The sequence below is a fragment of the Rhinolophus hipposideros genome, assembly GCF_964194185.1.
Source record: "Rhinolophus hipposideros genome assembly, chromosome: 5".
NCBI classification, from domain to species: domain Eukaryota; kingdom Metazoa; phylum Chordata; class Mammalia; order Chiroptera; family Rhinolophidae; genus Rhinolophus; species Rhinolophus hipposideros.
The window spans coordinates 100,866,910-100,879,053 of NC_138051.1; the positions used below are offsets into that span (position 1 = coordinate 100,866,910).

Here is a 12,144-nt window from a genome sequence, read left to right on the forward strand (position 1 = left end):
TCAGTAACTACTTATCAAGCACCTCACAGTTTGGGTGTTTTTTCAAACATCCTTTTGAATTACTTGTTAGCATAATGTGGAAAGAAATTGGGACTCCAGGTTCTCTTTGGGTTTCTCACCAGTGATGTGGCCATATGTAAATTACAGCAGTACCCTCATGTGACGGGACGATGGCCGTTGGTCCCACTTCACGATGTGTGGTGGGTCACATGTGCTGGTGTACCTAATGGCCTGTGGAAAAGCTAAGTTCTTGGTGGTGGTAAGGCAGCCCTGTTACTCCTATTTCATGTTACAGCCACATACACAGAAAATATCTCTTTCTGAGCACCCAGTTGAACATCAACACGTGGTAGTTTCTTCTCAGCATTCTTATTTTCCTCATAAATTTGTATTATGTGGGCACAGTTCCTCAAAGTGCTAGATGTATTAGAATTAAAGCAGTAAAGTTTTGTTTCTTCAACTAAAGCCTCTTAAAACTTGGTAGGTGTATTTGTTCTCTCATTTCCTTATCTTTGTTGTATGTTGTATTGTAGCACACATCACACGGAGATGGGCGGCCAGAAGTTACCTCTCGCACCGGGCGCTCTGGAGCTCGGTGTAGAAACTCTATAGCTTCCTGTGCAGATGAGCAGCCTCACATCGGAAACTACAGACTGTTGAAAACAATCGGCAAAGGGAATTTTGCAAAAGTGAAATTGGCAAGACACATCCTTACAGGCAGAGAGGTAAATAGGAATGATGCTTAATTTCTGTTATGACCCTTGCTCTGTTTAGTTCCACTTGAGAGAAAGAGGAAGAGAATGTATATATTTGGGCTTATTTCTAAGCTAATTAAACATTTTTCAAGAATGAGTGATTTATGTATTAATTATCTGGGAGTTCTTTTGCTTTCCCATTTCTTTAAATGTTGTAAATATTATAATTGTCTTTGAATAACATTTTGCCTTTAAAAATGGGTAGTGTTTTATTCTTTTTTAGTAGTAAATATCTGCCACCATAGTAGAAATTGTTTTAAACTTCATGTATAAGCTCGTGGTACTTGCAAACGAATAGTGCTGTCTTTTCACAGATTTATCCTCGAGAAGTTTCTTCATCTCCCCAAACCCTTTCTCCTGGCTGTGTCGTGGAGGAAGGCGCATGCCTCTGACTTCTGTATTGCTGACTTGTTGCTCAGCCACATTTGTGTTTATCACACACTTCATGCAGACTGCTAAATTAACCCCTCCGCATGTCCTGCCTGTGTGGCGCAGAACCCGGTTTGCCCCTTTGACATAGTTTCTTGCATTTTGATCTGTGTATCTACTGTCTCTGCCTGAAACTGTCCCTCCGCTGTCCCTCCACCCTTTTGTGTGGGGATCACTTCTTCTGGGAAGTAGTCGTTGACAGACTTTCTTTCTCCAGGCCTGGGATTCCTGTTAAAAACCCTCACACTCCCCTAGGTAGCCCGTTTTACATTTATTGGAATTGCTCGTCTGCCTGTCTTCCCCCTCTAGCCTGAGGGTGGACGTCAGTACTTACCACAGTGTTGGGCACACTAGGTACTTACTGTTGTGGAGTGAATGGAATGATACTTTTGAAGGAAGCTTTTTGAAGAAATGCTTTCTCTGTACCAGAGCCTCCTGTCGTGTGTGCCATGCTGGTGGTACAGATGTGCCGTGGTACTGATGCCTGCAGCCCCCCGTGCCCAGGACTGCTGGGGCAGGACCCTGGGCCGGCCAGCCATTTCTGCCCACAAGCAGCCTGTTCGCTGCAGTGTGCCTTACAAATACTCTCATCTTCTATGTGTGCTGGAACCTGAAGAAGGTTGGGAAGCACTGGTCAGTGCTAACCGGAGTCTTCAGTAAAGACTAGAACTAAAAATTTGCCCTTTGAATTTCATCTCAATTTTAGTGACTCCTTGTTGTGATGCCTGGACTGCTCAGAGAATCAGTAAACAGCACGAGTGGGTAGAGCTCTTCCTGTTGTCCTTGATAAAGCTATTTGAAATAAAGAACAAAACCTCTGAGTTTAGTCTCCACCAATCCCAGGTGGTGGTGACTCGGCCAGTTTCCTTCCAGGGGCAGAGGTGGTGGGTGACAGGAGTGGGGCAGACAGGCCGTCTCTCCTTGTACTTGACTTACATGGCTGGAGTCTGGCCTACCATGTTTACATCTATAGGACGTTCTTTCTCCAGAAATGCTTGAATTCACGACGAGATAGTGGCTAAATTTAATTTTTTTCAGTTTTTTTAAAAAATTTTTTTATTGGGGAAGGGGAACAGGACTTTATTGGGGAACAGTGTGTACTTCCAGGCCTTTTTCCCAAGTCAAGTTGTTGTCCTTTCAATCTTAGTTGTGGAGGGTGCCGTTCAGCTTCAAGTTATTGTCCTTTCAGTCTTAGTTGTGGAGGGAGCAGCTCAGCTCCAGATCCAGTTGCAGGGGGCACAGCCCACCACCATCCCTTGCAGGACTCGAGGAATTGAACTGGCAACCTTGTGGTTGAGAGCCTACTGGCCCATGTGGGAATCGAACCGGCGGCCTTCGGAGCTAGGAGCATGGAGCTCTAACTGCCTGAGCCACCTGGCCGGCCCAATTTTTTTCAGATTTTGAAATACTGAACAAAATCATTTTATTATTTCCCCCCCCTTTGTGGGTATTACCCAGAATCATATAAAATGTAAACATTGTAGAAATCAATTATGTGGAAAGTGAAAGTTCCTTGAAATTTCCCTCCTCAGGATCATTTTCAGCAGTTTGGTGTAGATTCCCAGTTTTCTATATAGACATTAACTTGTTTGTTTTAACAAAAAGCGGTTCATGGAACACAAGGATAATTTTCCTTAGCAACTTACCCGACTATGTTTGGATCTTAGTGCTCACGGATCCGACACATTCTGTTTAGTGAACGTCGTCTGCCGGTGTATGCTGGGTCCCTAGTTCACCCGGTCAATGGGCATTGGTGGCTTCTGATTGTTTGCTTTCACAGACGACTGCAGTGGACATTCTTTTAACATAGCTCTCCGTGCTCTTGTTAAGAGTGTTTTCGTAGAATAAATTCCTAGAAGTGGAACTCCTGGGTCAAAGGGGATGAATAGTTAACATTGTAATAGGTATTGTTAAACTGCTTTAGAGAACATGTTGTACTTGATTAACCTACCAAAATGAATAAGGTGTCTGTTTTCCTATACCCCTGCTACATACACCGCATAGATTATGTTCGTCTGTCTGATGGACAAAAAATGGTATTTTCGATTGCGAAATCTAAGTTGCAAACTACTTAAATTGATGATATTTTCATCATTCTTGTTTTCTTTTTAAAATAATTTCCTGTCTATATCCTTTATCTATTTTTCTTTGAAATCTTAGAGATGTAAGCCCTTGATGTGTTTCAGACAAAATTGTGATCTGCCTGGGTTACATGTCTTGATGAGAAAGGTTTACTTCGTCTCATAATTTAAAACAATCTTTGTTTTCTTCAAATACTCCTGTTGCTTACATTTGAATGTTTAATTCATTTGGTGTGTATTTTGAGAGATTAATATGAGGTGTAGGAATCAACTTTATTCCCATCAAGTGGATAGATGACAGCTTGTCCCACAATCATCTATTCTTTCCCCCAGATTTAAGATACCTGTTTTATCACATACTAAATTCCCATAATGTCCTTTTGTTACTTGGATTTATTCATTTAGTCTTGTACCTATACCATCGTATTTTTATGACTGCAGCTTTTGGTTATACATTTTGGTTTTTAGGAGTAGGGAAAGTTTCCTGCTGATTATTCTCATTTTTCAAGAATTTCTTAGCTTTTTTGCCATATACTCTGTCAAATGAATTTTAGGATCAAATTGCCATGTGCTGAAAACAGTCTTAACTATAATTTTGATTAGGTTAATTTTGGTTGGATTTAATTGAATTTTATAAACTGATTTGGGAGAAATTTGCTATTTTAATGATACTGAGTCTTTTTATCCAGGAATATGAAAAATGTGTCTCAGTTTTGTTTTCAGAGCTTGTGATTTTCTTCATCTGGGTTTTGCATGATTCTTAAGTTCATTTCAGGGTACTTTATAATTTTTGTTACAGTTGTGAATGGGATTTTCCCCCTAGCTATCGGGAATATATGGGAAGGCTATAACATTTGAATAGCATCTTTTATCTGAGCACCTTTTGAACTCACTCTCATTTGGGATGTCAAGAATAAGCAAATTTATGTTATTTTAAAAATTATACATTATTGTTTTCTTCTGGTGTACAGTTCTATGAATTTTAACACATTTATAGATTCATGTTACCACTGACATAATCACGACAGTACTGTCTCATTATTTCAGTAAACTCCCTTGTTGATCCCTTCCTTCTCCCCTAACATAGCCTCCTGCAACCACCTGTTGGTTCTTCTGCATAGTTTTGTTTCTTTCAAGATTGTCAAGTAATGGAGATCATATAATATGTAACCTTTTGAAATTGACCTCTTCTCACTCAGCAAATGCCTTTGAGAGTCATCCAAATTGTAGCGTATATTGACAGTTTGTTTCCTTTTATTGCAGAGTAGTATCCACTATAGGGCTGGACCACACTTTGTATCCATTCCCCCCTGAAGGACATTTGACTTGTTTCCCATGTTTGGCAATTACGAAGAGAACTGATAAACATTTCTGTACATGTTTTTATGTGAACATAAATTTTAGTTTCTTTAGGATGGTTAACCCAGGAGTGGAATTGCTGTGTCACATGGTTAAAAAACTAAGTGAATTTTGATTAGAAAGTTGTTTGTTTTTTTTCCAAGTTTATTGTAGTATGCTAGTCCCAAGAGATAGAAACTTAAAATCTCTAGTCTACTTAAAGTGTTTTTATTATTTTGGTAGTGTTCTCAGCCCACTAAAAGCTAAAATCTTTATTTCTGTCAGCATTCTCTTACCCTTTGATGGGAATGTGGCGTATCTTGCCCACGGTGGTAATAAGACCGCTACAGAAAACTGTTGCAGGAACTGGTATTGGTGATTCGTACACTTTCTTCCTTCTGAGTCAGCATAGGATTAAGAGTTATATGTTATGAGACAGTTTTAACTGCTGTCCTTGGGGTGAGAATAGAGGTAGTGGAATTGTACTGTGGAAAATTTCCCGGGAAGTAGGCGGCCTGGCAGTGGCTCTCCCATGTGCTCAGGTCACGGGGTGTTGCGAATGTAGACACTCACGAAAATCAGTGCATTTGTGGGAAGAGTGGTATTTTGCTGAACAGACAAATTAAATTAATGAATCATAACCAAGGTAGATACTATGTACATCTAGAGAATAGTTTCTAACCAAGTCTTTAAATAGAATGATTGTGGTATAAATCCAGTTTAGAGGAGATGCCACTCTCTAGGATGGTTCTTAATTTTCAGACCAGGAACCAATCAGGAGTAGACACCAGAATCCTTGTTTTGTATATTTCAAAACACAAGCACCAGTCATAAAATTCATTTTATTTAGCTCTTTTGATGAAAATGGCGCCCATTATCCTTAGCGTTATGGCAGCATCTATCCCATATTTACTCTTGATTCGAGGATGTTGGTTCCATCTGCTGTCTTGTTTTTGGCGAACTTTTCACAGCTGAAGGTTATTTTAGCTTCTGAAATGCTGTCTGTTTCTATACCACAGTTTTCTTTCAAGCCCAGGTTTTCTTTCACGTTCATTCCCTTCCGTCCCCCATCCCCCACCCCCCCACACACTTATTTTCATAGCTTCTCAGGGATCTCTCCCCTCATGAACTACAGGGGAACTCATTTGTATCTATCATTTGGTACTTAATTAGGCTGTTTTTTTAATTGTCTTAAATTATTTTTTTTACGTAATGCATGATAAAGCTTAAAAAGCTTCTAACTAAAACCAGAACTTTCTTTTCCCACCTCTCTTTATCACTCAGCACCATTACTCAGAGGCTCCCACTTTCAGTTCTTCAGCTCTTCTGATTATGTCCAGATTTATAATCTTAGACGGCACTGACTTCCTTCCTATGGGAGACGAGGATATGACTTTCTTACCTCACTCACCTCCACATCTGGTTTTCTTTCCTCAGCCTTTCCACTGCAACACTATATTTGGTTAAACTTGGACTTTTTTACTTACTTAAGCTGTAAATACTGTTCAGTGTTGGACCACGATCACTTATTTTCTTATGTAATTATACTTGTCTAGAATTAATAGTTGCCTGAATTTTTTTTTACTTCCTTATGGTTCTATGTATTTACTGCTAATTGTTCCAGATGTTCCAACGTAGCTTTCAGACATCTTTCCGTATCCATGTACATCATGTAACAGTAAGTTCAAAGAGAATAGATGGGTGGAGGTTAGAGACAACAAGATGACTCGAGGTCCACATCAATGGGATGGTAGCTACAGGGAGATGTCAGGCCCAGAAGTTTTTTAACAGATGGGCAAAATACCAACAGGTTTGTGTGCTAGTGGGAATAATGTAACAGAAAGGGAGAAAGGGGTGCTGTGGGAGACATTGGAGTGAGTAAGAGGGGATGGTGGAAGGCCTTGGCCTTGGGTAAAGGACAGTATTTACACAGAAACAGGAGGAAGGTGGAGTGCACTGGCACAGGCGCAGGTGAGGGGCTCCGCATGGTGGTGGGAGCTTGGAGACGTTTTCTTCTCGTTGCACCTATTCTTTTTCAGTAAAATGGAAAGCACGATCAGCAGCTGAGAGTGCGATGAACAAGGAGATAGGCGATATTAGAGATCTGAGAAGGTTGTAGGAAGTACTGGGCGAGGAGGAGAGTGAATGGACTCGAGAAATGTGTTTGAGAGTGAGAAACTCAAAATTCAGATTCATAAAAGTTTTCATTTATATATAGTTCCAAAGACTACAGTATAACAATGTGAGTGGCTAAATTACATAATCTTTTTATTTTTCTTTCTAGAAGCTTTTTATACTATTCTCATGTATCCTTCCTGTTCAGAAGTTTCACAGTGAGGTACCAAGGATTTGGTCTTCATTCATTGTTCCCAGTGCTCATTGGACCCTTTCAATATAAATATTCTTATTTATTTCAGTTCTGGAAAATTGTCTGATTTTATTATTTAAAAATATTTGTTCCTGAATTCTAATTGATCAGACTGGAATTGTTGAAAAGAGCCTTGGGTTATTTTTTTTAATCTGTTTTCCATCTCTGTGTAATTAGGTTAAATGAGGTCATATGGGTAGGGCCCTGATCCAATAGGGATTGTGTCCTTATAAGAAGAGGCGCCAGAAAGCTTGCTTTCTCTGTCCGCCATGTGAGGACACAGTGAGAAGGCAGCCACCTGCAAGCCAAGGGGAGAGTCCTCACCATGGACTGACCAGCTGACAGCCTGATCTCGGCCTTCGAGCCTCCCAGACTGTGAGAAAATACATTTCTGCTGTTTAAGCCACGCAGTCTGTGGTATTTTTTGTTATGGTGGCCCAAGCTGAGTAATATGGCATCTCCCGGGCTCTTGTGTCCTAAAGGACTTGGGCTCTTTTTTTGTCGTCTGCTCTTTGAGTGGTAGCGGATGCTTTAACACCTGTCAGGAGCAGGATGTCAGGATCTTATGAGCAGTAGTGAATTGACAGGCAGTGGAAGATGAGGGTTTTTCTCCGGTGGGTGTTTGCTAGGGGTGTTGGGCCCTTTCGGTTGAGGAATGCTGGGGGAAGCCCTTCTCATGTATGAGCTCTCTTTATCCCTGTTTTGTAATTTTCCACTTTGCTTCTGGCATCAGGGTGAAGAAATGGAATTTCCCAGAACTTTACGCAAGTGGCAGGGACACTCCTCTTCCCTCACCTAGTGAACTCCCTTTTGCTGCGTGCACCCTCCCCCCGAAAAAAAACCTTCACAATCTTGGGAATGAGTGGGTGGTCTTCTTGCCAGTCTCCATTTCTCGGAGGCAGTAATGCCCCACAGTTGCCTGCTTTGGTGACCTCAAGTTCAGAGCTGTCCTCCAGGCTCCAGCTCTGGGCCAAGGTTATTTTGGTAGTTGAGTCATCCCAGCAGGGAGCTGGAAGGAAGAGGGGATTAGGAGCTTCCTCCTCAGGCTTCAGTTACACACACACACACATACACACACGCACATGCGCACACACGTCATTAAATGACTGTGTTTCACTCTGAGGACACTGGCTTTTGATAAAATGACTTCTTCAGTTTGATTTAGCCGAATGCAACATATTCGGCTCCCGTTTTTGCTGTAGATACTATTTGGATAGCATTACTTGAAAATGAAAATGTGTAAGAACAGAATGAGAATAGAAGCTTTAGAATAGAAAGTAGACATCGAGCAGAGCCAGAAGAAACCAGTGATTAAGTGTCCAGTCATGAGAATAGAAACCAGGTCTCAGAAGATCAGAGGGAAGAGGAACTGGAAAGGCGGCATATTTGATGACTTGGCCACGAGAAGGAGGAAGAAAACAGAATATCGGCCAGAAACAAACAGCATATCTAAGGGGTTTCTTTGGAATGGGGAGGTCCACGTATGCCATATCAAATTACTTCTGAAAGTGAAGTTGGAAGAAAATTAATTCTTTCAACTTTGAAATAATTTGTAAGCCACATTGGTATCTGTTAAAATGCCAGAAACTGTCTCTTCAGTGCTTCGTCTCTACCCCTGACAGTGCAGCTGCAGATCGGAGTGTGCGGGCCCCTACGCTGCCCATCCGGTGTCACTGAGCGCGCTGTGTGCGGCCGTGCTGGTTGGGCCCGTGGCCGGTCGGCACTGCGTGAGCAGTCCCGCGGCCTGCACCTTCTTTGGCTGTATTGACTGTACTTTCCAGCAAGGTGCTATGTTTTGCAAATGCAGAATGGGAATCCTGACCTTGCTGTTTTCAGGCACACGCACTCATTAACTCTCCACTCCTCCTCCAGTTCTGATCTTTTTCTTCCCCCAGGCAGGGGCGAGCGGTGGTGCGCTCCTTCCACTTCAGGGGCAGACTCACTGGGTTCTTACTGCAGCATGTGCAGCTAATAGGTTTGTAGGAGTCATCAAATAATTTGGGCAGGTGGAGGCTTTAGGCTAAGTTAAGCGTTTCTTTAAGTGTTACTAGGAGTAGAGCAGTAGTCCTCGAAGTAGGCATGGGGACCCCTGGAGGTTTCCTGAGACCATTTTGGAGAGTGTCTGCAAAGTCAAAACTATTTTTGTAATACTAAGCCATTATTTGCTTTTTCCATTTTCTCTCATGAACATAAAGTTTGAACATAAAGAATTTTCCAGAGGCTACATGATTGATGTGTGATAGCACAACAGATGGAATACAGAAGGACATAAGAGAATTTCATAAAAATGTTATTTATAATAACGTGTAGTGGGCTTATTTTTTTTTTCATTGTTTCATTGTGGTAAAATGCACATAAAATTCACCATCTTACCCATTTTTGTTTCAGTGATATGAAAGACATCCATAGTGTTGCATACTTCTCACCACTATTATCCATCTCCAGAGCTCTTCTCTCTTGTAAAACTGAAACTCTCCCCATTGAACTTCCTTTCCTTCCCCTCCCCCAGCCCCTGGTACCCACCATGCATGATTTTACTATGTATCTCATATGAGTGAAATCGCACAGTGTTTGTCTTTTTGTGACTGGATTATTTCACTCAGCATAACGTACTCAATCAAGATCTGTCCTTGTGGTAGCATTTGCCAGAATTTTCTTCTTTTTTAAGGCTGAATAATATTCCATTGTATGGATAATTCCACATTCGGTTTCTCCATTCATCTCTTGAGGGACACTCGGGTGGTGTCCACGTCTTAGCTCTTATGAATGATACTGTTATGAACATGGGTGTATAAATATCTAAGTCTCTGCTTTCAGTTCTTTTGGGTCCACATCCAGAAGTGGAACTGCTGAATCATACGGTAATTTTTTGAGGAACTGTATACTTTTTTCCACAGTGGCTGTACCCATTTTGCATTCCTACCAGCAATGTGCAAAGTTCCATTTTCTCCACATCCTCATCAGAGCTTATGTAACTAAATTATTATTTATTTTTGACAGTTGCCATCCTGATGTATGTGAAGTAGTGTCTTGCATTTCCCTGATGGTTAGTGATGTGGAGCATCTTTTCCACATGCTTTTGACCATCTGTACCTTTTCTTTGGAGATACTGTTTCCCCGAAAATAAGACCTAATCGGAAAATAAGCCCTAGCATGATTTTTCAGGGTGACAGCCCCTGAACATAAGCCCTAATGCGTCTTTTGGAGCAAAAATTAATATAAGACCCGGTCTTATTTTCGGAGAAACGTGGTAGGTCTCTTCAAGTCCTTTGTCCATTTTTAAATCAGTTTTTTTTGTTGTTGTTGAGTTTTCGTTCTCTATGTATTCTGGATATTAATCCCTTACTGGTTATAGGATTTGCAAATATTTTCTCCCATTCTGTGGGTTGCCTTTTTACTTGCAGAATGGGAAGTAAAGTGTTAATTAAAGTGTTAATATTATCTTCTCATGTACAAAATTTAGAAATTTTCGTGAAGTCCAGTTTGTCTGTTTTTTTTCTTTTGTGGTCTGTGCCTTTGGTGGCACATCTAAGCGGTCATTGCCAAATCCAGTGCCATGAAGCTTTTGCCCTTTCCTTCTAAGAGTTTGGTAGTTTTAGGCCTTAATTTAGATCATTGATCCACTTTGAGCTAATTTTAATGTATGATGTTAGGTAAGAGTCCACCTTTATTCTTTTGCATGTGTTATCCAGTTATCTCAGCACCACATGTTGACGATTATTATTTTAAAATGAATTGTTCAGCACTTACTTTTACACTTTCTCAGTTTTCCTTTGTAACACAGTAAATATCAGTAGATTTAACCCATGTCTGGGATCATCAGTAATCTTTAAGAGTGGAAGGGGGAGTACAAAGTTTGAGAACCATTGACATGGAGAATCTCCAAGCGCGGCCCCTTTCTTCAGTGGTGCTTCTTCCTGGATGTGTGTCCTGAACGATGCATAGTGGGGAACACGGCGTCGCCGACATGAGCCAAGGTCATTTGTTGTTCTGGACCTTCGGTGCCCAGCTGAGTTCATTATGTTCCCCCGTTCATGACAAAGCCTCTCTCTCCGTGTATGTTCTCTTCCGTCCTCTGTTGTCAACCCCATCCCCCCATTGTGGCGATCCATGGCTCCTGCAGATCACTTGTATGCTAGAAATGACAAAGCGACCAGGTGAGGATGCTGGTACAGGTCCACTTAGTAAATATTAATCAAACTGATTTTATGTTCCTTTTTAAGATAAGTGCATGTAACTAGAATCTATAGTTCTTTCTTTCTGAATCTTAATGACTTGTTTTTAGATTGCCTGGGGTGTACACACCCTATTGGCCCATTTGTTACCTCTGTATATATTTCACTTGGTTAGCCTACAGATTGGTCTGGAACTAGTCTCTTTTTTTTCTTTAACTGCCTAAAGGACTTTTCTATTTTTATTTTTTTTATTAAAGTGTAGTTGGCATATAATATTAGCTTCAGGTGTACAACATGGTGATTCGACATTTCTATACCTTACGATGTGATCACCACACTAAGTCTAGTAGCTATCTGTCACTGTGCAGTTATTTCACTATTAGTAACTATATTCCCCTTCACCTTTTCACCCATCCCTCCACCACGTCCCCTGGCAACTGTCAGTTTGTTTTTTCTTTCTATGAGTCTGTTTTTGTTTTGTTTTTTTTCATTCCACCCCCCCGCCCCCCGGTTTTTTCCATTTTTATAAGTGAAATCATGCGGTATTTGTCTTTCTCTGTCTGACTTGTTCACATAGCATGATATCCTCTAGGTCCATTAATGTTGTCGCAAGTGGCAGGATTTCATTCTTTTCTATGGCTGAGTAATATTCCTTTGTGTATCTGTATTACATCTTTATCCAGTCATCTATTGATGGGCACTTAGGTTGCTTCCGTATCTTGCCCATTGTAAACACTGCTGCAATGAACAGGGGTACATCTTTTCTGTAATAAAATGTTTTTAAAGTTTTCAGATTCAACATCAGCCTATTTGTTCATAAATGTATTCAGTTACCAAGTTCCCACTGTATGCAAGACAGTCTGGCAGTCATTCTGGGCTGTGTACACCTATAAAAGCTGTAGTTCCTGCCCATGTATTCAAGAGTCAGATAAAATTGAAGGGTCAGTAAATAGTGAATAGATTTGCTGCATTCTCATATGTTTTTAGAAGTGTTTTCA

At 40.9% G+C, this 12,144-nt stretch overlaps 1 protein-coding gene across 12 annotated transcripts in view; it reads left to right on the forward strand.

Moving 5' to 3' along the window:
* Positions 1–12,144, forward strand: part of MARK3 (microtubule affinity regulating kinase 3) — an 80,580-nt gene that overhangs the window by 12,811 nt on the left and 55,625 nt on the right. For all 12 annotated transcript variants that reach the window (XR_013993285.1, XR_013993286.1, XM_081047417.1 and 9 more), the window contains exon 2: positions 534–725. Coding sequence is in view for 10 of the 12 variants with exons in the window: in XM_081047417.1 (XP_080903543.1) it covers positions 534–725 (192 nt within the window). In the remaining 2 variants the exon portion in view is untranslated. The remainder of the gene's footprint in view (positions 1–533; positions 726–12,144) is intronic.